The sequence below is a fragment of the Chiloscyllium punctatum genome, chromosome 1, assembly GCF_047496795.1.
Source record: "Chiloscyllium punctatum isolate Juve2018m chromosome 1, sChiPun1.3, whole genome shotgun sequence".
In the NCBI taxonomy this organism is placed as follows: Eukaryota; Metazoa; Chordata; class Chondrichthyes; order Orectolobiformes; family Hemiscylliidae; genus Chiloscyllium; species Chiloscyllium punctatum.
The window spans coordinates 6,846,913-6,873,301 of record NC_092739.1 but is presented as its reverse complement, the minus strand read 5'-3'; the positions used below and the strand labels follow the sequence as shown (position 1 = coordinate 6,873,301).

General features: G+C 39.9%; 1 protein-coding gene across 1 annotated transcript in view; it reads right to left on the bottom strand.

Annotated features, from left to right (window-relative positions):
• Positions 1-26,389, bottom strand: part of lrba (LPS-responsive vesicle trafficking, beach and anchor containing) — an 894,965-nt gene that overhangs the window by 634,907 nt on the left and 233,669 nt on the right. Inside the window, exons 30-32 of the mRNA XM_072561970.1 lie at positions 16,156-16,286; positions 3,191-3,269; positions 2,478-2,611 (exon numbers count right to left, since the gene is read on the bottom strand). Of these exons, the coding sequence (XP_072418071.1) occupies positions 2,478-2,611; positions 3,191-3,269; positions 16,156-16,286 (344 nt within the window). The remainder of the gene's footprint in view (positions 1-2,477; positions 2,612-3,190; positions 3,270-16,155; positions 16,287-26,389) is intronic.

Below are 26,389 nucleotides of genomic sequence, written 5' to 3'. Positions count from 1 at the left end.
AGCGTAATACAGGAATAGGTCTGAGTGGGATACATTTTGGAGGGACAGCGTGGACTTGCTGAGCCAAAGGGCCCATTTCCATGCTGGAGGGATTCTATGATACATTCTCAATGGTTTCTTCTTCAGTTCAAACACTGCAATCATCAGAATGATTTCAAACATGTTTATTTGATATAATAGAGTCTTCTTCCGAAAATAAGGATCGGTCAGATAAATCTCTTTACTAAGCCTGCTCACTACTTTGTATGGGCCAGGAACTTTCATTTTCAACTGCATTTGCAAAGGCAATACCAATACTTTGTCTCCCGCTTGAACTATTCTAGATACTGAATATTTATTAGCTCATACTTTACCTCAAACTTTCAAATGTTCTTGTGCTACCTTACATACTGCTGCAAGTCTTTCTAGCAGCAATGACATGCATTTCCAATGAGATTTTCCTAATCAATTTTAATGGACCTCTAATCGTACAGCCATAATCAATTTAATTGGAATAAACCCATTTGGTTTACTTTGGCAATCCCTGGTAGCAAAAAGTTATCTAATCCTTAGTCACAGTGCTGAGAGTATTCGTTACTGGAGACCTTAATCATGAATTTGAAAGTCTGATGGTATCTCTCTAAAACTCCTTGTATTTATAAATGAGATGCAATTGACTTCAACTGTTTTAAACACCATCTGTTGAGGAAGCCCTTGAAATCTTTAGACAAAGTTAGAACCTAGATAAAATTTTATTTCAATTAGTAATCCATAATTGTAAAGCTATATTGATGTCCTGTCATTGTTTTTGGTGATCGTCGTACACAATCTACTAACTCTCCACTGAATGCTCTCAAAAACTGGTATGGGTGTGAAAGGTTCTAGTTTGATTACATGTTGAGGTTTTCCTACTGTTTGACACAATAGACAGAACTTACAGAATATGACATAGCTTATGGAACTGCACTACATCGTTGTTAAATCTTGGCCACTTAAAATACCTGTTTATCAATATTTGCATTAAGTGGATTCTTACAGGTCCTGGTTGCATTTTCTGTATGCTTTCATGTTCTGCCATAGGAATTTCATGCATCACACACAATATCTCCTCACATTATCTAGGTGGTACTAATATCTGATGAACAAACATCTATTCAACGTCCACAGCTCTGTGAGGATGGCTTCACTTCCTTATTAGAGCTCAATTTTTAATAAATATGATACACTCTCAAAAGCCATCAGTCTCAGCTTCAGTGTAAACGGTTTGTGCTAAATCTGGACACGCTGCCTCAATCAATGAAGACAAACAAAATTTCTTTACAAACCAATCAACTACCTATTGCCAGCTGAATCTTACTCTGCACATATGTGGTGGCGTGCTGACTTACCTCACCTCCACAGGTTGCAAACCAACAGAATAAACACAACTCACGAGTTCTAGTAATTTGTTTCCAACAACTATTTCATAGTCCTTGGTTTCAAAACAGTCCTTTTCATATTTTTGACCATAATCAATAATACAAGAAGAAAAAATGATGCAATGTTTATAATTCACATTCATTGTACTAGCAAGGACTTCTTCTAAGGCATCCTTAAAAAATACTAAAATCAAGTGAGAATGAATTACTACAACTAAGCCATATATTTGAACTTATAAGTACAATAGATCTTTGATTTTGAATATACTATTTAAAATGCAAAAGGATGGCTTAAATTGAAAGTCTGCTGGGAAATGATCAGTTTCATGAATTAATACACAACCATTTCAGTTACTGGCACACCTGGGCTCGAGTCCCACCCAGATTAACTGGAGGAAACAGTTGGGTCTCTTTATATACACAGACTGGATGTGAAAATAAACGTGGTTCATCAACGTGGATATCAAAACACAGTTTTCAAATGGTCACAGAATTCTGACCATAATGGTTGAAAAGGTGACTGTTTTTCTTGCAAAGTTAGGAGAGAAAAAGCTTAACTCAATAACTAGTCAATTATGTCTTAATTGGGATGATGTTGACATTGCACCTGCATAGTAAGCAAAACATGTCATCCCTCAACAGACACACACACACACACACACACACACCTTGGCTAAATTTTCCAGTGCTGATCAAAGGTCACCAAAAAAATTATGAACTAAATATTTCACATAATAATGGGACAGAAGGAAAAATGGACCCTCATTTTCACAAACAGAGCTTTGCTTACATTTCAGAAATGTCTATTTCAGAATGTGAATAGAGAGATGGGGTGATAGAGACAGCAAGCGGGGCAAGAGGGAAGGGGGAGCACGCGCACGCGAGGGAGAACAATACAACAAAAGACAGTGAACAAAGGTGAGAGAGACACAGAAAGAGAATGAATAAGAGAGTGAGACAGATAGAGAAAGAGCAAAGAATAAAGGAGATCTCAGCTACATAATTCATAACTGTCTTCAAAAATAACTCAATGCAGCCTGCAAGTATTAATATACTTTAAAATATACTTGGTAAACTTACTTGTACCCTCAATGAGCAATTCTTGCCCATGACTACCCAGTAGAGTACGTGAAAGAAAAGGAGCAAAATCCACAAAAATCTCTCTCAGAAGAGGGGCTGTCTTCTCCAGTGCACGTTCAAGCCTTGCTGTAATACTAAATTGGTAATAAAAAATTGTTACATTTAAACTTTACAATGATGATTTATTAATTCGAAGATACAAAATTAAACTAAATTATTTTGAAGTTATGATTTGAAGATCAAAATATTAGCACAAAATAATAATAAAGAACTGGAGAAACTCAGCAGGCTCTTGGCTTATGTTCATTTGAAGAACAGTCATGTTGGACTCGAAACATTAACTTTTTCTTCATTCTATGGCTCATGCCAGACCTGCTGAATTTCTCCAGCAGTTCATTTTTCATTTCAGATTTTGAGCATCTGCAGTATTTTGTGTTTATTTGAAGTATCAGCACAATTCACTTGTTACACTATTTCCACCAGTTGCACTAAAAGTAGAAACACTATATCAGATGTTTATTACATATCTAAATACCAAATTTTATATAGTAACAATTTACTCTCCGTACATAAAATTGGAATTCTTTTCATAAGATCATGCAGTACCAAATTCCATTTAGAATAGCCAAATAAAAAAGTAAACGAAAAGCAGCATAACAAAAATGTAACATAACAGATCTTGATAAAAGTTAATAAACAAAAAAACTTATTACCTCATATTCGCTGCAGAGTCCTCTGGCATTGGAGACACAGTTTGAACAGATGGTAGCTTTGAGTTGGATGGTCCACCACCTAAGAGAGTTCAATCAACAAATTTACTGACAAAATATATCTTAATAAACTTTTATTTGGCAAAATTGGTATTTATAAACACGTGTTCTCCATTTATCTATGAAAACAAATGGGGTCTTCAAGATTTTTTGTGATAATGCTTTTCTTGAAAACAAGGTGGGTCCTACATGAAAATTGTGCTGCACCAATTCTAAAGTTCATTTTGAATTTGGAAAGCAAAATGAGGCAACAAAATTTGTCAAAACAAAGAGGGCCAAGCAGGAAAACAAAAATACAAGTGCTGCATTATTCCTTAAAAATGATACATCTTCAAGTTGTGTTATGCGTTACATATTGCTAATTGAAAAATGAGAATTAAATTGTAGTCTTAGTTGGTAACTTGAAAAGGATTATTCGATGATCTATTCTGAAGAATCATTAACCAGAGACATTAATCTTATGTCACTCTCCTCAGATGCCACCTAATTTCCAACATTTCATGCTTTAATTTTTGAATTGCAGACTCAAACAATTTGCTTCTGCAAAAGACACACTCTCTAGGTATGTGATCTCAAATTTCATATTCATACATTATATGTGTATGCACTTCAAATGCTTTATGTGCTGACTGGTAAGGTTCTAATTTTAAAAAGTATGGAAGTGGATGGAAACAACAATAATAGTATAATTATGCGGAACTGTTCCGTCAAAAGGCCAGTATAAAGTATGTGTAATCAATAACAAGCAACTCCAATAGAACGTATCAAAGCAATAGCAACATATCACCAAACTGTGTTCTAAATGCTACAGGAACTAGTCTGGCAATTCTCAATGAGCAAGTCACCATTATCAGCAAGAAACAAAGTATTGTTTTCAAAAAGAAAACCTCCAGGCAGGGTTTTGTTGCACATAACTAGTGTTCCATCCTTTGGGTCAAAACATCTGGGTCCAAGTCCCACTTCAAGATGCAATGGCTACAGAGGTGTGTAATGCCATGTCTAAATAAATTAATAAAAATAACCATAAAACTGAAATTTGATATATAGGCGCCTGCATTGTATGTTGTAATTTTCTAAGAGAAATGCATGTAGTTTTGTTACTGTCAGTACAGCCACATCTGCAGCTTGTCAGAAATTTTTATCGGAGAAAGGTTATCTCAGTGTTGTAATATTTACTGATAAATTTTCATTGGATTGTGATTAATATTCATAATAGGGTTTCAAGAAGAAAGTAATAGATCTCAACATTTGGGGCACTGGTGGCTCCAAGTGACCCAGCCTGAACAGCATTTCAGGAATAATATCTCATCAGTGAACTACATGAAGAAAAGTCCTTTAAACAACAAATAAAATTCAAATTTACTCAATTCAATAAGTCTGGATCGTGAATAATATAGACTTTGATGTCCTAACAAACACCACCACCTTAATGATAACAGTTCTTGCTATATATATGCCTGAAATGCTTCATTACCTGAGGAATTGCAAATGGAGGTGGAAACAATCAATCACCATCAAAAGCCCAAATTCTCACCTTATTATGGTCAATGACTAACATGCAGGTATCAATCCAACTCCTGTAGGAGACCCTACGCCGCACTGATTTATAAAAAAAATTCTTTCATGGGATGAGGGCATTGCTGACAAGGCCAGCATCTATTGCCCATCCCTATTTGCTAAGAGGACAGTTAAGAATCAACTTCATTGCTGTGGGTCTGGAGTCACATGGATGTCAGACCAGGTAAGTATGAAAGTTTCCTTCCCTAAGAATATAAGACAATAAGAACTAGGAGCAGGAGTAGGCCATCTGGCCCTTCAAGCTTGCTCCGCCATTCAATACGATCATGATCTTTTCGTGGACTCAGCTCCACTTACTTGTGCTCTCATCATATCCCTTATAGATTTTTTTGAATAATAAAGGCTATCGTTAAAAGTAGCCTTAACTACTTCACTGGCAAGGTATTCCTTAGATTTACAATCTCTGAGTGAAGCATTTCCTTCTCAAATGGTCCCCAACTTGTAAAGACAAAACAAGTCTTTGTAAAGACAAAACCATGGGTGAGGGCGCGTGTGTGTGGGTGGGTTAGTGGGTTAACGTTGTGTTAACACCATGAAGTTGTAAACAGTTCTGATGGAATCATGTGTCTGAAATGGAGGTTAATCTGCTGGACATTTGTGACTTGACCTCATCGCTAGTACTCTTCCTACTTTTTGCCATGGATTATATAATTTACCATAAACCTATTGCTATGACAATAAAGCTATTGATACCTGGGAATTTACTAGCACAGCTAGATCAGGAAGAGGTAATTGTTAACTGCAATTATTGGTAAGCAACAGGAGAAAAGTTGGAGCTGTGTTTTTTCTATATGTCAAATTAAGCATTGACCAATAGCATTGGGAACTATCGTTAACATCAGAGTACAAGAAACAACAGTAGGTGTAAATCACATGGCTCCATGTGCCTGTTCTCTGATTTAATATCATCTTCTGCCTCATTTTCATTCTCCTGCCCACTTCCCATATCCTTATATTAGATTGAACATCTGTTTATTGCAGCATTGCATATACTGAACAATTGAGCATCCACATACTGTGGAATCGAGAATTCCGAAAAATTCAGTCTTCCGAGTGAAGTTGTTTCTCTTTGACTGTAGTTGTACAGGATGTTTTGCTGCAATTGTACAATTGGTGAGATATACCTGGAGTATTGGTGCGAAGGTTTGTTCTCCTTATCTGAGGAAGGTTGTTCTGGCTATGGAAGGAGTGCACTGGAGACTTACCAGGCTGATTCCTGGGAAAGCAAGATGGATTTATGAAGAGACGGGTTTGGTTAGAATTATATTCCCTGGAGTTTAGAAGAATGAAGGGGGATCTCATAGAAAAGTATTAAATTCCAGCAGAATTAGAAAGGGTAAACACAGGAAGGACGTTTCCCATGGTAGGAGAGTCCAGGACACTTGGTCTAAGGATTTGGGCAGGCTGTTTTGGAGTGAGATGAGAAATTATTTCACTTGAAGAGCAGTGAGCCGATAGAATTCTCCGCCACAGAAAGCGGCTAAAGACAAAACATTGAATGTTTTTCAAGGAGGAGATAGGTGTAGTTCTTAGTCTGACGAGAAAGTAGAATTAGGTTTATTGTCACATGTACTCAAATACACACATACAAGAGTACAGTGAAAAGTGTACAAAGTTGCCATTTCCCATGCTATCTTAGATATAAACAGATCTAGGGACAAAATCGCAGGTATAAATTAGAAAAACAAAGAAATAAAGGCAAAAGTTCAGCATTACAGTCTTTCTAAAGCACGGAGTCCATGCTGGGCTTCCCTGAGGAGGCCAGGAGTCTGTGAACTAGAAAACTAAATAGGATGATCAGCCATGATTATTTGAGCGGCAAAGCAGCTTTAAAGGGCTGAATGGCCTACTCCTGCTCCTATTTTCTATGTTTCTACTGAACATAATTTCCCTGCCTTTCAAGCAATAACTTTATTTATAAAACCCAAAATCCCTAATTTGCTGACTCTCTCTCAATACATTCTGCTGCCTTCAAAAATCTATTTGGATAAACTCCCAGGCAACTCTGTCTCTGCACTGTTTAGGACAATATTATTTCTCCAGATTTCTTCTGTCACTTCCTTATATTACATTTCATCTGTACCATAATGTCTGCAGACACATCCATGAAAATAGGTGTCACATTTACCACTCTTCGGTTCTCGGGCTTCTCCTCCATATCTCAGGAAGACCGGGACAAGCCCTCCGGTGACCTCCAATCCCACTTCCTAAAACAAACTGGTTTCTAAACTATTCAGGCCAGATGACATATCAACTTTGAGCATAGCTACCCTTTTCAGTACTTCCTGCCCTTTCAGTTTCCAAGCTATCCATTACCTCTACCATATCTGCTTCGAATAATGTTTTGCCTCTTTTTAGTAAATACCAATACAAACTACTCATTAAATATTCTAACCTTGAGAATTGTTGAAAAAAGGAAATGCCATGAAAGCTTTTCACCTTGCAGTCATCAGGACAGATGCAGGAGTAGCAAATTTCAAAGAGAATAATACTCTATGATGTGTCAGAAACAGGATGCTGATTGGTTAAGTGGACTTCCAGTAAGGTGTTTGATAAGGTTCCCATTGTAGGCTCTTGCACAAAATACGTAGGTGTGGTATTAGACAATAAGACATAGGAGTGGAAGGCCATTTGGCCCATCAAGTCCACTCTGCCATTCAATCATGGCTGGTGGGCATTTCAATTCCACTTACACACGCTCTCCCCGTAGCCCTTAATTCCTTGCGAGATCAAGAATTTACCAATCTCTGCCTTGAAAGCATTTAACGTCCCAGCCTCCACTGTGCTCCGTGGCAATGAATTCCACAGGCCCACCACTCTCTAGCTGAAGGAATGTCTCCTCATTTGTGTTCTAAATTGACCCCCTCTAATCCTAAGGCTGTGCCCACTGGTCCTAGTCTCCCCGCCTAACAGAAACAACTTCCAGCCTCCACCCTTTCTAAGCCCGGCATTATTTTTCAAGTTTCTAATAGGTCCCCCCTCAACCTTCTAAACTCTAATGAATACAATCCCAGGATCGTCCACTTTCATCGTATGTTAGGCCTACCATTCCAGGGATCATCCAGGTGAATCTCAGCTGGACACACTCAAGTTCCAGTATGTCCTTCCTGAGGTGTGGGGCCCAAAATTGGAAACAGTTTTCTAAATGGGACCTAACTAGAGCTTTATAAAGTCTCAGAAGCTCATCACTGCTTTTATATTCCAACCCTCGAGATAAATGACAACATTACATTCGCTTTCTTAATCACGGACTCAACCTGAAAGTTAACCTTTTAGAGAATCCTGGACTAGCACTCCCAGATCCCTTTGTACTTTGGCTTTATGCATTTGCTCACGTTGAATTTCATCAACCATTTCCTGGACAACTCTCCCAAACTCTCTTAAATCTTCCTACAGCCGTCCCACCTCCTCAGTACTACCTGCCTGTCCGCCAAACTTTGTATCATCGGCAAACTTTGTCAGAATGCCCCCAGTCACTTCATCCAGATCATTTAATTATAAAGTGAACGGCTGTGGCCCCAACACTGAACCCTGCAGGATACCACTTGTCACTGGCTGCCATTCTGAAAAAGAACCTTTTATCCCAACTGTCTGCCTTCTGTCAGAGGGCCAATCCTCAAACCATGCCAGTAGCTCACCTCAAACACCATGGGCTCTCAACTTAGTCAGCAGCCTCCTGTGAGGTGCCCAGAGGCCTTTTGGAAGTCTAGATAGACAACATCCACTGGGTTTCCCTGGTCTAACCTACTTGTTATCTCTTCAAAGAATTCTAACAGGTTTGTCAGGCACAACCCCCCCTTACTAAATCCATACTGACTTGATCTAATCCGACCCTGCACTTCCAAGAATTTGGAAATCTCATCCTTAACAATGGATTCTAGTATTTTACGAACGATCTAGGTTAGGCTAATCAGCTTATAATTTTCCATCTTTTGTCTGGATCCTTTCTTGAACAAGGGGTTACAACAGCGATTTTCCAATTATCTGGGACTTTCCCTGACTCCAGTGACTTTTGAAAGATCACAACCAATGCCTCCACTATTTCCTCAGCCACCTCCCGCAGAATTCTAGGATGCAGCCCATTGGGGCTCAGAGATTTATCAATTTTTAGATGTTTTAGCTTTTCTACCACTTTCTCTTTTGTAATGGCTACTATATTCAACTCTGCCCATGACTCTCTTTAATTGTTGGGATATTACTTCTGTCTTCCAATGTGAAGACTGATGCAAAGTATTTATTAAGTTCTTCAGCTGTTTCCTTATCTCCCAGCACTAGCCTTCCTGCATCAATTTGGAACGGCTCAATGTCTACTTTTGCCTTTTTTTGTTATGTATTGAAAGAAGCCTTTACTATCATTTCTAATATTACTAGCTAGCTTACCTTCATATTTGATCCTCTCCTTCCTTATTTCTCTATTTGTTATCCTCTGTTTGTTTTTGTAGTCTTCCCAATCTTCTGATTTCCCAGTGCTCTTGGCCACTTTATAGGCTCTCTCTTTTTCTGCGATATATTTCCTGACTTCCTTTGTCACTCATGGCTGTCGAATCCCCATGGATAATCTTTCTTTTCTTTGGCATGAACCTCTGTACTGACTCCTCAATTACACCCAGAAACTCCTGCCATTGTTGCTCTGCTGTCTTCCCCAATAGGCTCTGCTTCCAGTCAATTTTCGTCAGTTCCTCTCTCATGCCCTCGTAATTAGCTTTATTTAACTGTAACATCATATTGGGGGTGATTTAATGGTTTGGATCAGAAATGGGCTAGCTGAAAGACGACAGAGGGTGGTGATTGACAGGAAATGTTCATCCTGAAGTTCATTTACTAGCAGTGTACCGCAAAGATCTGTTTTGGGGCCACTGCTGTTTATCATTTTTTATAAACGACCTGGATGAGGGCATAGAAAAATGGGTTAGTAAATTTGTGGATGACACGAAGATCAGTGAAGTTGTAGATAGTGCTGAAGGATGTTGCATGTTACAGGGGGACATAGATAAGCTGCAGTGCTGGGCTGAGAGGTGGCAAATGGAGTTTAATGCAGAAACGTGTGAGTGATTCACTTTGGAAGGAGCAACAAGAATGAAGAGTACTGGGCTAATGGTAAGATTCTTGGCAGTGTAGATGAGCAGAGAGATCTCCGTATCCATGTGCATAGATCCCTGTAAGTTGCGACCCAAGTTGATAGGGTTGTTAAGAAGGCATATGGTGTGTTAGCTTTTATTGGTAGAAGGATTGTGTTTCAGAGCCATGAGATCATGTTGCAGCTGTACAAAACTCTGGTGCGGCTGCACTTGGAATACTGCATCCAGTTCTGGTCCTCACTTTGTAGGAAGGATGTGGAAGCTTTGGAAAGGTTTCAGAGGATATTTACTAGGATGTTGCCTGGTATGGAAGGAAGGTCTTATGAGGAAAGGCTGAGGGACTTGAGGCTGTTTTTGTTAGTGAGAGGTGACTTAATTGAGACGTATAAGATAATCAGAAGGTTAGATAAGGTGGACAAGTGAAAATATTTATCCTTGGAAGGTGATGGCTAGCATGAGGGGACATGGCTTTAAATTGAAGGGTGATAGATATAGGACAAATGTCAGAGATAGCTTGTTTACTCAGAAAGTAATAGAGGTATGGATCACACTGCCTGAAACAGTAGTAGACTCACCAACTTTAAGGGCATTGAAATGGTCATTGGATCAACATATGGATGATAATGGAATAATGTAGGATAGACGGGCTGCAGATTGGTTCCACAGGTTGGCACAACAGCGAGGGTCGAAGGGCCTGTACTACGCTATAGTGTTCTATGTTTAACTCCAAGTCATCTATATAAATTGTGAATAATTGCGATCCCAATACTGATCCCTGAGGCACACCACTAGTTACTGATTGCCAGCCAGAAAACACTCATTTATCCCCACTCATTGCTTCCTGTTAGTCAACCAATCCCCTATCCATGCTAATGCTTTACCCCAAATGCCTTACAAATTTATCTTATGCAATAGCCTTTTGTGCAGCACCTTGTCGGAGGCCTTTTAGAAATCTAGATACACCACATCCACTGGGTTCCCATTGTTCACCTTGCTTGTAATGTCTTCATAGAATTCCAAAAGATTTGTTAAACAAGACCTGCCCTTCATGAACCCATGATGCATCTGCCCAATGGTCCAATTTCAATCTAGATGCCTCGCTATTTCTTCCTTGATAAAAGATTCAAGCATCCTCCCCACACCAGAGATTAAGCTCACTGGTCTGTAATTGTCTAAAGGAGACATTATTGAACCAGATGGGTTTTTCTGATAATCAGCAATGGACTCACAATCATTCAACTCTTCATTCCAGATTTTTACTGAATTCAAATTTCACCATCTGCAATGGCAGGATTTGAACCCTGGTGTCTGGAATATAATTTTACAAAAGATTTTATGGTGTTACACATTTATACGTTGCCCAGATTTCAAAGCACTCATAGCTCACTCTCTCAAATCGGAACTCAGTTGTAATGATATCTGTAGCCAACCAGACTGACAGACCCAAACTTAGCATGGGTAAGGAAGGTATTACTTGACAGCAGTGATTCCTTACATCCCTTTTCTCAAGGATGAAAGTATGCAGATCAGGCAGTAATTTACACGTCAATAGTGCATTTTTTTAATATATTTGTTCATGGGATGAAGGCATCAGTGCCGAGGTCAGCATTTATCTGCTCATCCCTGGTTGCTCAGAGTCAAAGAGTCAACTACACTACTAAAGAGTCACATGTAAGCCAGATCAGGTAAGGAGGTAAAATTTCCCTCCTTAAAAGGACATTAGAGAACTAATATGTTTTGACAAATGACAATCAATGGTAATTACTTTTATTGATTCACACTTATGGGATGTGGGCATCAGTGATTGGCCAATATTTATTGCCAGTCCCAGTTGCCCTTGAGAAGATTGTGGTGAGCTGCCTTCTTGAACCACTGCAGTCTGTGCGCTGTAGCCAGATTCACAATGCTCATATAAGGGAATTCTGAGATTTTTACTCAGCGATAACGAAGGAACAACAACACATTTCCAAGTCAGGGTGAATCGTTTGTAGGAGAGCTTGCAGGTGGTGGTTTTCCATTATATCCACTACCCTTATCCTTTGAGATCCTTATCCTCTGCGCTTGGAAGCTGCTATCTAAGTATCTTCGGTGACCTTGGTCACCATTAGTCTAGCTTTTCATTCCATAATTTATTGAAGTCAAATTTCACCAATGCCATGATAGGATTTGAACCCATGGCTGCAGAATATTAGCCTCGGGATCTGAATTACTTGCCCAGCGAAGTTAACTCTAAATCAGCACCTCCCTGAATTTGTTGCGATTTATTTGGATAGGACATAACTGGGCAATTTTCCAATGCCAGGTAGACACCTGTCTTAGAAAGGTTTGGCCAGAATTTAGCTAGCACTAGCGGGTAGGCCTTGAGCACAATTTCCACAAAGTTGTCATGATTCATGGTCTTCGTTATCATCAGTAATGAACCATTTCTCCATGCCTCAATGTTAATCAAATAACCTGAAGATTGGGATCAGAGATGATGACCTCACAAGATCAAGAATAATTATTAATACTTGGTTGAAGTTGCTTGAAATATTTCTTTGTTTGCACTCAAATATATACTCTCAAAGTTACGCCCTCTCAAATTGCTGAATTTACCAATTGTAATCAAATGTGGCACTACTGCACAGCTTTAAACTGTTCCTGGGTTGTGAAATGTTCAGATGTCTTTAGCATTCAAATTTTTATTGACTTGTTTCACCAGATTGAAACCTTATTTTTAAGTAAGCCTGACATATATATTATTGAATTAAGATGAATGGCCTGGCTTAATGATGATGAATATACAATGCCAAAATGATACACACATGAGGCAATTTGTAAAGATAGGAACACATTTTTGCTGGCTGCTGATTTGAGTCAATTTGAGATTAGAATAATAAGCTTATTGAACTGTGTAATCTATCCCATAACAAAGCAGTCTTGTCACTAATGGAACATCCCTTCAGTGCGAGGAGGGTACTTGTTCTCCACTTGGACAGTATGACAGCCCCTCACATCAATGTTTTCATGAATGGATGCCCCTAGAATATGAAAATTGGTAGAAATGAGGTTGAGAAGGTTGGTCCCTCAAATTGGTGACATCACCATGTTCTACTTTCCCAGTCTGGCAACATCCTTGGGAACTCAGTTCCTGAGGTGTTATGAACTAGCCAGCGACGACCCCCATCCATAGGATGTGCCCTTGCTCCCCTGAATGCTTCCTCCAAGGTGATTCAAAGCTAAGAGAAGATACAAGGTAGTGATTAGCAGGAAGTTTTATCTGAAACCATTACGTTTTGAAAAATCCACAGGCAAGTCCCTACCAATATCATAAACAATGATGATGGATTAGTAAGGGATGTTAGTCAATAGGTAGATTTGAGATTATTTGCCATACTGTTTCTTTCACAACTTTAATTTTAAAGAATCAGATTGCCTATGCTTGCTTTTGGTGTATCCTTATTTGATGCCTAAGTCACAGCCTAACTTTTTCCAAAAAAAGCTTGCTTTTACTTTTATTCTTTGCAGTAACAGAGCGACTTCATGGGCAATCTCAAAGTGATTAACTTTTTTAAATTTCCCAGGCAATGATACTGATCATAGGAAGCCAAATTGGGAGCATATGACAAGTATTTTTCCCTACAAGCTTTAGTAAATCTGTGAATTATTAGTAAAAAAACACAACTTGATAACAATCATTTTTGCCGACATTGGCTTTTTAATTCCCAAGTATCTTTTCAGTAAACTGAATTTGAGTTCTGAAACTGCCCTGGAGGGATGTGAACTCATGTTCTCCAATCACAAGTCCAGACCTTTCAGCTATTGTTTCAATTGTACAATTATGGTATTGATAAAGAGTTGCAGAGTGTCCTCATGCACTTTCTCTATTTTCTCTCTCACTATCTGATGCTGACCAGGGTCAAGGTGTCCTGCAGCACACCTTGGTTCATAACTGGAAAGACAGTGCAGGGAACTGTGAATGGGCTACAAGGACAAAGTTGATGCTCTCTCATTCGGATTAAGTTTGATAGTTTTCTTGTATTGTTCCACCAGCTGTGGGTTGCAGCCTATTGCAGGCAGCCTGCTGTTTCAGCCACTGCCTTGGGAGAGGGAAGTGTGTGAGGGTTACCAAGCTTGGAAGTCACCAGGAAATGACCATAAAGTGAGGCAGTTTGCTCTGCCTTATCTAGGTTGGTCCTGGAGAGCAGTTTGGGGAACGTGTCTGGATCTAATAACAACATTAAAACAAAACCACTCAATAAAGTGTCAATGTTAAACACTGATTATATATTATTATTGTTGTTATAGGGATATTATTATTATCCCTATACCACTCCACAGTCTTATGGATACCAAATCCCATCATTATAATGAGGAAACCCTCAACTGTGTAGTGTTTCTATCACTGTGCCAAATAGGATAGATTAAGAATAGATCAAGAATCGATCTAGCAGTTCAAAATTGGCTGTACGTGAGACACTATAAGCCAACAGTATTGTGTGCCAATACCATTTGAAACGCTGTTGCCTGGTATATTGCTCATACTTCCATGACCTCAAGCCCAAAAGACTGGTAAACAAATCCATGTACTACCTGCTTTCCAGCTACATTACTGCACCTGACCAAATGTGGTCTTCCACCTTAAACAGCTATTCATGGAATAAAGTTTCTAACCCAAACATTCTAATGGTGCACAAGTCACCTTTGGTAAGGAGACCAATTTTAAAGGTGTCAGTAGATCCAACTCCACAAAAACAAATCTGAGTTGATCAGTTTCAAAACAGAACTTTAAATGTCAACCAAAAGTCTCAAAGAAGGCATTCGAAGTTGCTTTGAAATCTAACAAGAATGTTATTAAGTAATTTTTTAGCCAATACATGAGTTTGATACATTGAGCGATTCTGATCTAGTTTTTGAAAGTAACCAACACTTGGGAGGAAAACAAGGAAATAAATTGTCACATGTTTCTCAAGTTCAAACATTCTGAATAAAATGCTTTACAAATAGTGACTAAAAAAAACTTACTTTTTAATATATTGAAGAAATACCCAATACAGTCCAAAATCAAAACTCCAAGTTCCACTTTAAACCATTACGTGCATACAATGAGTTAAAGATGTCCAAACTAACTGCAGCAAATCAAGTAAATCTGGCCAGATGCAGTAGCCCAATCAAACATGTGCAACCAAATTGATTTATCTGTGTTAATCCCTCACTGATAAACTGGCTCCTTTTGAAAGGCAATTTAACAGACATTGGTGAATACTTGAAAGAAAATCCAAATAGATCATCCATCTGATATCCTCCTTGAGAACATCCTTTGTTTACACAAATTCATCAGTGACTAATTAAGTAGTGGCTTCAAGGGTAAATGATAAAAACATGGAAAATATTTAGCTGAGCTTTAACAAAACTGCACTGGCTTACTGCAGCTCTGCTTAATTTCCAAACTATTTTTATAATAAAATGGTGCCTGCCAATAATATCAAATATATATAATTGACGTAAATGCAGCTATTTATGCTGGGACTGTAAACTGGTTTAAAGAAAGTATACATGGTACGAAAAAAATAATATCAGCAAGACAATCATAATGCGTGCAGTGAGTACTCCATAGTTTGCAACTTTAAAAATATTTCATTTAGGACACAGTCAGTTTCACAACAATTCAAAAGAAAATGTCAGCTGTATAAGTAATCAAATTTATTTAAGTAATTGCAGTTTATAGGTAGCTACCAGAATCATATGTTATGAGACATCAATTATTGACCATAATGTTGCAAAACTAAGAGCACTCTCAACAGCACCACAAAAAGCTGTAAGGACATACACCCTCATACTATGAGAGGATCAACATTGGCCAACTGGGAGAGCAAGATGAAACATAGCATCATAATAGCAAATCAGCAGCTCAAATTTTAAATGATTATACTGAGCTATTGTAAGATAGTTTCAGAAATTGACTTTGCACAAAATCCAAATGCATTTAATTTTTTTCAAAAAAAATCACTGCAGCCTACAAAAAACAGGAAATTTCTAATTTGCCTTCTAATGAGCCATCTTGTTGAAAAAGTCTATTATGATATTTTGACAAAACCTTTCAACCCAATAAAGTAAATATAAATGGCTTAGGTTAATATTGGCTAAGTGCTTAGTGACAAAGGTGGCTGTTGGAAACAGTTTATAAATTTCAAAATATTTCATGTTGCATTTTAGTGGGAGTCACTAAAGTACTTCTGGCATACCACACAGGAAAAAATAGCAGAGATTTACCTGTAGGTTCGATGGCGGTATCCTCGGCAGAGTCAGTAGTAGAGACCACACTAACAGCATCCGTGGTAGCAGGAGTAACAATTTCACTCCCAGCAGCAAACAAAGGTTTTTTCGGAGCTATCACAACACTTCTGCAAAAAGAATATGAACAAAAAGGTAACACAATTAATGATAATATATTATGTATAGGCCATGTCAGTAACATAGAACACCCAAAGACATTTCACAGAAATACAAAACAAACACTGCCAACAATTTGTTCAAGATAATGACCAATCTCATTATCAAAGTAGAGATCTGAATTATTAATACAAAAACTTCCTCAAGAAGTCTTGCAACTGCGACAGTATGTATAGTTTCTACATTTCTACATGTCTGCTGACTTTTTTTAATACCTGCTACAAAGAAACAGGAGACATAATTCTAGAAGAACACAAATAAACTGGCCAAAGTTTCTTCTTCGCACAAAGTTTATTGAAAACGTACATCCCTCAAAAGCAAAATCAGAAAATGCTGGAAAAGCTCAGTAGGTATGGCAGCATCTGTGGAGAAAAATAAGAGTTCAAGTTTCAGGTCCAGTGACACTTCCTTCCTCAGAACTGATGGTAACTAAGAAACAGTTGGTTTTATTGCAGAAGATAGGGTGTGGGGAAGGGATAAGGAGTAAATGAATGGTGGAAGTAGAGCCCAAAGAGACAGAAGAAGGTCTGAGTTCTAAGGAGAGGCTGGATAGGCTAGAACATTTTTCACTGGAGCATAGGAGATTGAGAGCTAATCGTACAGAGGTTTATTAAATAATAAGGGATATAAATAGGGTGATTGGCATGTCTTTCCCTCAGGTGGAAAATTTCAAGACAAGGGAGTATATTTTTAAGGTGAGAGAAGGAAAATTTTAAAAAGCCATGAAAGGCAATTTTCTTAAATATAGAGCAGCTCATGTGTGGAATGAACTTCCAGAGGAAGTGGTGGATGCAGGTACAGTTTCAATGTTTAAAAGACAATTATATATTTTAAGGTTTTTGTGAAGTTATGCAGCTCAGGTTGCGGTTGGAGTTGTTGGCCTGTTCACCAAACTGTTTGATTCATTTGCAACCATTTCCTCTCCCCATTAGCAAACATCTTCAGTGCTGTGTAGCCTCCAGATGAAGCTTCATCTGGAGGTTATACAGCACTGAAGATGTCACTTAGCAGGAAGACAAAACGTTTGCAAAAAAAAAAATCAACCGGCTCAGCAAACCAAACAACAACTCTGGACAATTATATAAATACATGAATAAGAAATGTTTGGAGGGATATGGGCCAAGCGCAAGCAGGTGGGAATAGTTTAATTTTAGATTATGGTCAGCATGAACTGGTTGGACCGAAGGGTCTGTTTCCATGCTGGATGAATCTATGACTCTATAACAGTGGGACAAAGGAGTGGATAACAATCAACAGAGGAGAATAAATAATATTTATGGGGACAATTAGTGGCTACCATGAGTTGTGTGTAAAAGCAGACCATGAGATAACAAGGCCTGGTATGTGGGGTTGGGGTAAGGACATGGGAGGTGTCCCATGGTGGGGTCATTATTCAGGGGAGATATGAGGAGGTATCTGACAGCAGAGTCCCTAGCCGGTTCTGACCCTTCTCCCGCACTTCAGCCCTCACCCCATCTCTTCCCTGCCACCACTCTGTCAGGTTCCCCTTCTCCTTACCTACCATCCCACCAGCATCCATATCCAGAGGATCATTAGCCGACACCAAACATATATCCCCTACCCTCTCCTGTAAGCATTTTGCAAGGACCATTCCATCTGGGACACCTGGTCCACTCCTCCTTCACTCCCAACACATCCCCACAGTCTCATGGCACCTTGCTTTGCAACTGCTAAAGGTGTAATACCTACCCGTTTACTTTATCCCTCCTCAAAATCCATGGGCCCAAACATACTTTCCAGGTGAAGCAGCACTTAACCTGCACTTCACTCCATCTAGTCTACTGCATTCGCTCCTCACAGAAAGATAGGGGGCTTGATGAAGTGATGCAGTGAAAACAACCTCTCTCTCAACATCAGCAAAACTAAAGAATGAATCACTGACTCCACAAAGGAAGGAGGAGAACACACTCCTATCTACAACAATGGAATGGAGGTTGAGAGGGTGAACAGCGTCAAGTTCCTAGGCGTGACAATAACTGACAACCTGTCCTGGACTTCCCATGTAGATGTGACAGTGAAGGAAGCACGTCTCTTCTTCCTCAGGCAGTTCAGGAAATTTTGCATGTCCATAAGGATCCTCACCAGCTTCTACTGAGGCACCACTGAAAGCATACTGTCCGGGTAAATGATGGCCTGGTATGGCAACTGCTCTGCCCAGGACCGTAAGAAACTACAGAAGGTTGTGTGTACAGCCCATACCATCACAGAAGCCAACCTCCATCTACATGTTTGTCACTGTGGAAAGGTTACCAACCTTTCAAGGACCCATCGCACCCCATTAATGCTCTGCGCCAACCTCTGCATCAGGCAGAAGATACACACACACCAACAGGTTCAGGAGCAGCTTCTTCCCGGCCATTATTATACTAATGAATAGACTCTCTAAATTCAAATAATGCTAAGCTTGCTAATGTTGATCGTGCCTGGCACGCACCCTGAGCGACGTAACCTGTATGCCTCTAAGTTTTTTTTTTAAATCACCCTACGACCTGCATGTCCTTGCGTGTTGTGATCTGCCTGCATATGCTCATAAAACAAGCTTTTCACTGCACTTACGTACATGTGACAATAAATAAATCAAATCAATGTGATCTACTGTACATTGAGGAAATGAAGCATAGACTGGGTGACCCCTTCACAGAACACCTAACTTCTGTGCACAAAAAAACCCTAAGCTTCCAACTACCTGCCACTTCACACACCATTTTGTTCCTTGGCCAACTTCGCCATCTCAGGCTTGCTGCAGTGTTCCAACAAAGCTCTGCTCAAGCTGGAAGAACAGCACACCATTTTCCACTTGGGAACACTACAGCCTTATGAACTCAATATCAAGTTGAAAAACTTTAGAATTTGAGGCACCTTTTCCTGTGTCGTTACCCCAAACTCCAGGCCTGGTTATGCTACTACACAACCCATCATTACCCATTAATTGTGTCCATTAATAGCCAATCATTCACCTAGAAAGATCGTTATGCATTTCTCTATCTGTTCAACTGTTCTTCTCTCTCTTTGGTCTCTTTCTCCATCTGTCATTTATTCCTTATTCCTTATTCCTTTCCCCCACACTATCTTACGCACAAAACTGATTTTGTCCAATCTACCAGCAGTTCTGAGGAAATGTCACTGGACCCAAAACATTAAAACTGATTTCTCCCCAAAGGTGCTAGCAGACCTACTAAGATTCTCCAGCAATTTAGAGTCATAGACTCACACTCAGATGTATAGCACAGTAACAACTACTTCGGTCCAACCCGTCCATGCCAACCAACTATCCCAATCTAGTCCCACCTGCCAGCACCCGGCCCATAGCTCTCCAAACTCTTCCTATTCATATACCCATCTAGATGCCTTTTACATGTTACAATTGTACCAGCCTCCATCACATCCTGAGGCAACACATTCCATACATGTACCATCCTCTGCGTGAAAAAGTTGCCCCTTAAGTCTCTTTTGTATCTTTCCGCTCGCACCCTAAACCTATGCCGTCTAGTTCTGGACTCCCCCATCCCAGGGAAAAGACTTTGTCTCGTTATCCTATCCATGTCCCTCATAATTTTATAAACCTCTATAAGGTCACCCCTCAGCCTCCGACACTCCGGGAAAATAGCCCCAGCCTATTCAACCTCTCCCTATAGATCAAATCCTCCAACCCTGGCAACATCCTTGTAAATCTTTTCTGAAGCCTCGCAAGTTTCACAACATCATTCTGATAGGAAGGAGATCAGAATTGCACGCAATATTCCAACAGTGGCCTAACCAATGTCCTGTACAGCCGCAAAATGACCTCCCAACTCCTGTACTCAATACTCCGACCAATAAAGGAAAGCATACCAAACGCCTCCTTCACTACCCTATCTACCTGTGACTCTACTTTCAAGGAGCTATGAACGTGTACTCCATGACCTAGAACCTTACCACTAAGTGTAAGTCCTGCTAAAATTCACTTCCCCAAAATGCAGCACCTCACATTTAGCTAAATTAAACTCCATCTGCCACTCCTCAGGCCACTGGCCTATCTGATCAAGATCCCATTATAATCTGAAGTAACCTTTTTCGTTGTCCACCACACCTGCAATTTTGGTGTCATCTCAAACCTACTAATTATACCTCATGCTTACATCCAAATCATTTATATAAATGATGAAAAAGTAGTGGACCCAGCACCAATCCTTGTGGCACTCCACTGATCACAAGCTTCCAGTCTGAAAAAACAACCTTCCATCACCATCCACCGTCTTCTACCTTTGAGCCAGTTCTGTATCCAAATGGCTAGTTTTCCCTGTATTCCTTGAGATCTAACCTTATTAACCAGTCTCCCATGGGAAACCTTGTCAAACACCTTACTGAAGTCCATATAGATTACATCTACCACTCTGCCCTCATCAATCCTCTTTGTTACTTCTTCATAAAACTCAATCAAGTTTGTGAGACATGATTTCCCATGGACAAAGCCACGTTAACTATCCTTAATCAGTAGTTGCCTTTCCAAATACATGTAAATCCTGTGCCTCATGATTCCCTCCAACAACTTGCCCACCACTGACGTTAGGCTCACTGGTCTATAGTTCCCTGGCTTGTTCTTACCACCTATCTTAAACAGTGGCACCATGTTAGCCAAACCCCAGTCTTCTGGCACCTTACCTGTGACTATCAATTTGATAAATATCTCAGCAAGGGCCCAGAAATCACTTCCCTAGCTTCCCACAGAGTTCGAGGATACACCTGATCAGGTACTGGGGATTTATCCACTTTTATGCATTTCAAGATATCCAGCACTTCCTCCTCTGTAACATGGACATTTTGCAAGATGTCACATCTATTTCCTGCCATTCTGTATCTTCCACAGTGTTCTTCACAGTAAACACTGATGCAAATGACTCATTTAGTATCACCGCCATCTCCTGCAGCTCCACACAAAGGGCGCCTTGCTGATCTTTGAGGGGCGCTATTCTCTCCCCAGTTATCCATTAGTCCTTAATGTATTTGTAAAAACCCTTTGGATTCTCCTTAATTCTATGTGCCAAAGCTATCGCATGTCCCCTTTGTGCCCTCCTGATTTCCCTCTTAAGTATACTCCTACTTCCTTTATACTCTTCTAAGGATTCACTTGATTTATCCTGTCTATACCTGACAGATGCTTCCTTCTTTATCTTAACCAAACCCTCAATTTCTTTAGTCATCCAGCATTCTCTATACCCACCAGCCTTTCCTTTCACCCTAACAGGAATATACTGTCTCTGGACTCTCGTTATCTCATTTCTAAAGGCTTCCCATTTTCCAGCCGTCCCTTTACCTGCAAATATCTGCCCCCAATCAGTTTTTGAAAGTTCTTGCCTAACACCATTGAAATTAACCTTCCTCCAATTTAGAACTTCAACTTTTAGATTTGGTCTATCCTTTTCCATCACTATTTTAAAACTAATAGAATTATGGTCGCTGGCCCCAAAGTGCTCCCCCACTGACACCTTAGTCACCTGCCCTGCTTATTTTCCAACAGTAGGCCAAGTTTTGCACCTTCTGTTGTAGCTACATCCACATACTGCATCAGAAAACTTTCTTGTACACGCTTAACAAATTCCTCTCCATCTAAACCCTTAACACTATGGCAGTCCCAGTCTACGCTTGGAAAGTTAAAATCCCCTACCATAACCACCTTATTATTCTTACAGAGATCTCCTTACAAATTTGTTTCTCAATTTCCCTCTGATTATTAGAGGGTCTATAATACAATCCCAATAAGGTGATCATTCCTTTCTTATTTGTCAGTTCCACCCAAATAACTTCCCTGGGTGTATTTCCAGGAATGTCCTCCCTCAGTACTGTCGTAATGCTGTCCCTTCTCAAAGACACCACTCCTCTCCTCTCCTCTCTTGCCTCCCTTTCTGTAGCATTTGTATTCTGGAACATGAAACTGCTAGTCCTGTCCATCCCTGAGCCATGGTTCTGTAACTGCTAGGATATCCCAGTCCAATGTTCCTCACCACGCCCTGAGTTCATCTGCCTTCCCAGTTCGGCCTCTCGCATTGAAATAAATGCAGTTTAAGTTATCAGTCCTACCTTGTTCTCTGCTTTGTCCCTGCCTGCCCTGACTCGCTTCTTTTCTAAACTGTACCAGTCTCAGATTGATCTCTTTCCTCACTATCTCCCTGGGTTCCAGCTCCCAACCCCGACCCCTCCAACCTTACTAGTTTAAATCCTCCCGAGCAGCTCTCTCAAATCTCCCTGCCAATATATTAGTCCCCTTCCAATTCAGATCCAATCTGTCCTCCTTGTACAGGTCACTTCTGCCCCAGCGGAGATTCCAATGATCCAAAAATGTGAATCCTTCTCCCGTACACCAGTTCCTCAGCCATGCATTCATCTGCTCTATCCTCCTATTCATACCCTCATTAGTTCATAGCACAGGGAGTAATCCAAATATTTCTATCCTCGATGACCTCCTTTTTAAATTCCTGCCTAACTCTCTATATTCTCCCTTCAGAATCACATCCTTTTCTCTTCCTATGGCGTTGGTTCCAATGTGGACAATGACCTCCTGCTGGCCCCTCTTCCCCTCGAGAACATTCTGCACACTCTCTCAGACATCCTTGATCCTGGCATCAGGAAGGCAACACACCATTCTGATTTTTCACTGCTTGCCACAGAAACATCTGTCTGTGCCTCAGACTAGAGACTCCCCAAACACAACTGATCTCTTGGAACCCCACATATTCCACGTATTACAGCCAGTCTTGATACCAGAAACCTGGCTGTTTGTGCTATATTCCCCTGAGAATCCATCACCCCTACATTTTCCAAAACAGCATACTTGTTTGAAATTGGGATAGCCACAGAAGACTTCTGCCTACCTCTCGACTTTTAACCCATCTATGTCACTGTATCTGCGACTTCTCTCCCTTCCTAAAACTGCCATCCATCACACCCCCTTGCTCTTGTAAACTCCTCATTGCCTCTAACTGTCACTCTAACCAATCCGTTCAATCTGAAAGGATTTTCAACCAGCGGCATTTATTGCAGATATAATCCTCAGTAACATGTAAATTCTCTCTAAACTCCCACATCTGACAAGAGCAGCATATCACTTTACTAAGGGCCATTTTTGCTTCTTCGAATCTATAAACCCAGAAAATAGCACCGTCTTTTTCCTCTACAAAACACTGCTCCAGGCTAACTTAATACTTATGGGTTATAGTTTTAAGTTTAATCAAAAGACATATCTCAAAAATACATATAATCAAGAAAGAACCCACTTCACTCAATACTGCAGTCTTACTGTAAGGTCACACTTAAAACTATTCAATTACCTATTTCTGTGCTGTGACATCTCCTAAACAGGTTCCTCCAAGATCTGTTGTGAATTTCACTGTTTGTTAATTTTCCTAGACTCACTCAGATGTCCAGCAATACATGAATTCAAACAGCAAAGACAGTAATTGCGTAGGTTCACTGCTGCATCAGGAAGCAATGTGAGTTTCTTTCTTTCTCTCTCTCGCTCTCTCCTGCATTGACTAACCATGTGCTGACTTTATTGGTTTATCTCCCTTTTAAAAATGCCGTTGTTTAGACTTTTTTTTCCTCCAAAGTTCCAAAACAATGCAACAGCATATAAAACAATAATTGCTGCTCCTGGAAATCGAGGAAATCACCTCTAACAACTAAAGTACCTCAAAAAATAAAAGGAGCAGCCTGTTGGAATCAGAAATTTTTCCTGTCCTCCATCTCGGATTACCCAAAATCCTAAAAGCTTGTGATTTCAAATAAACCTGATGGACTATGATTTGTTTTTACTTCCGATTTCCAGCATCCGCATTCTTTTGCTTTTTATCCAAAAAAGCTACTAGCCGTAATAAGAATAGGTAACAATACCTCCTCTACAATAACCCTTAATACTGGAGCACAGCAAGGCTGCGTACTATGCTCCCTACAGAATGCCTTAAACACTCATACTGTGTGGCCAAATTCCACCCCAGCTTCATTTATAAGTTTGCTGACAACACCACAGTTATCGATCAGATCTCAAACAACAATGAGGCAGAATATAGAAAAGAGGTTGAGTGCTTAATGACATGGTGTAAAGACAACAATCTCTCCATCAACATCAGCAAAACAAAAGGAGCTGGTTATTGACTTCAGGAAGCAGAGTGGAGTCCATGCCCTCCTGCATCAATGGTGACGAGATAGAGATGGTTGATAGCGTCAAGTTCCTAGGAGTGATAATCACCAACAATCCATCCAGTCCACCACACAGTGAAGAAAGCACAACAATGCCTATAGTTCCTCAGAAAGCTAAGAAAATTTGGCATGTCCACAAAGACTCTTACCAATTTTTATAGATGTACCACAGATGTATCACAGTGTGGAATGGCAACTGCTCTTCCCAAGGAACCATAGAGAGTCGTGAACACAGCCCCATTATGTAAATGACTTGAACGTGAGCATAAGAGGTATAGTTCATAAGTTTGCAGATGACACCAAAATTGAAGGTGTAGTGGACAACAAAGAAGGTTACCTCAGATTACAACGGGATCTTGATCAGATGTGCCAATGGGCTGAGGAGTGGCAGATGGAGTTTAATTCAGATAAATGTCAGGTGTTGCATTTTGGGAAAGCAAATCTTAGTAGGACTTATACATTTAATGGTAAGGTCCTAGGGAGTATTGCTGAACAAAGAGACCTTGGAGTACAGATTCAGGTAGGTAGATAGGACAGTGAAGAATGTGTTTGGTATGTTTTCCTTTTTTGGTCAGAGTATTGAATACAGGAGTTGGGAGGTCATGTTGCGGCTTTACAGGACATTGGTTAGGCCACTTTTGGAATATTGCATGCAATTCTGGTCTCCTTCCGATAGGAAAGATGTTGTGAAACTTGAAAGGGTTCAGAAAACATTTACAAGGATGTTGCCAGGGTTGGAGGATTTGAGCTACAGAGGGAGGTTGAATATGCTGGGACTGATTCCCCTGGAGCATCGGAGGCTGAGGAGTGACCTTATAGAGGTTTATAAAATCACGAGAGACGTGGGTAGGATAAATAGACAACGTCGTTCCCCTGGGGTGGGGGAGTCCAGAACTAGAGGGCATAGGTTTAGGGCAAGATGGGAAAGATATAAAAGATATCAGGAGCAAGTTTTTCACACAGAGGGTGGTATGTGTATGGAATGAGCTACCAGGGGAAGTGGTAGAGGCTAGTACAATTTCAATATTTAAAAAGCATCTGGATGGGTATATGAATAGGAAGGGTTTGGAGGGATTTTGGCCGGGTGCTGGCAGGTGGGACTAGATTGGGTTGGGATATGTGGTCAGCATGGACGAGTTGGACTAAAGAGTCTGTTTCCATGCTTTACATCTCTTTGACTTTATGACTCTATGACTCCATGTAAACTTCCCATCACCTCAGGAAAGCAACCAACATAAGCACTTTTCCACTAAAGTTATATCTCTTCCACCCTCGCCAGTCAGGCAGAAAATACAAAACTTTTAACACATGTTCAAACACATATCAGAACGGCTTTCGCCCACTGTTATCAGACTTACAAACGGATCTCTCAAATGTTGATGTGTCTTTCTGTCTGCATCTTCTCTGCAGCTGTAACAGTGTATTCTGCATTGTCTGCTACCTGATGCATCTTGTGCAGTACAATCTGCCTCCAGAGCACGCAAAACAACACTTTGCACTGCGTCTCAGTACATGTGACAACAATAAATCAAATCAATTGGGTAATACTGGGAATTTCAATACAACCATGCTGTACAAAGCTTACTTATAAAAACTGAACAGAATGGTTACCAACACTGAGGAATCAACCTGTTATTTTCCTATTTTTATTTGTCTCCAAAACATACATAATACACTACAAGTACAAGTAACTAACTCGCTTCCTATCCTTTCCAAATGCATTTCTGACCCAATGTTTAGTGGGTTTGAACCCAGAGTTAATGTGATAGTTCCTACTTCAGGTGAAAAAGAAACAAGACTACTTCATCTTCATTTCCACTTCACTTAAGGAAACATTTTAAATGCGAGAAATTGAAATAAA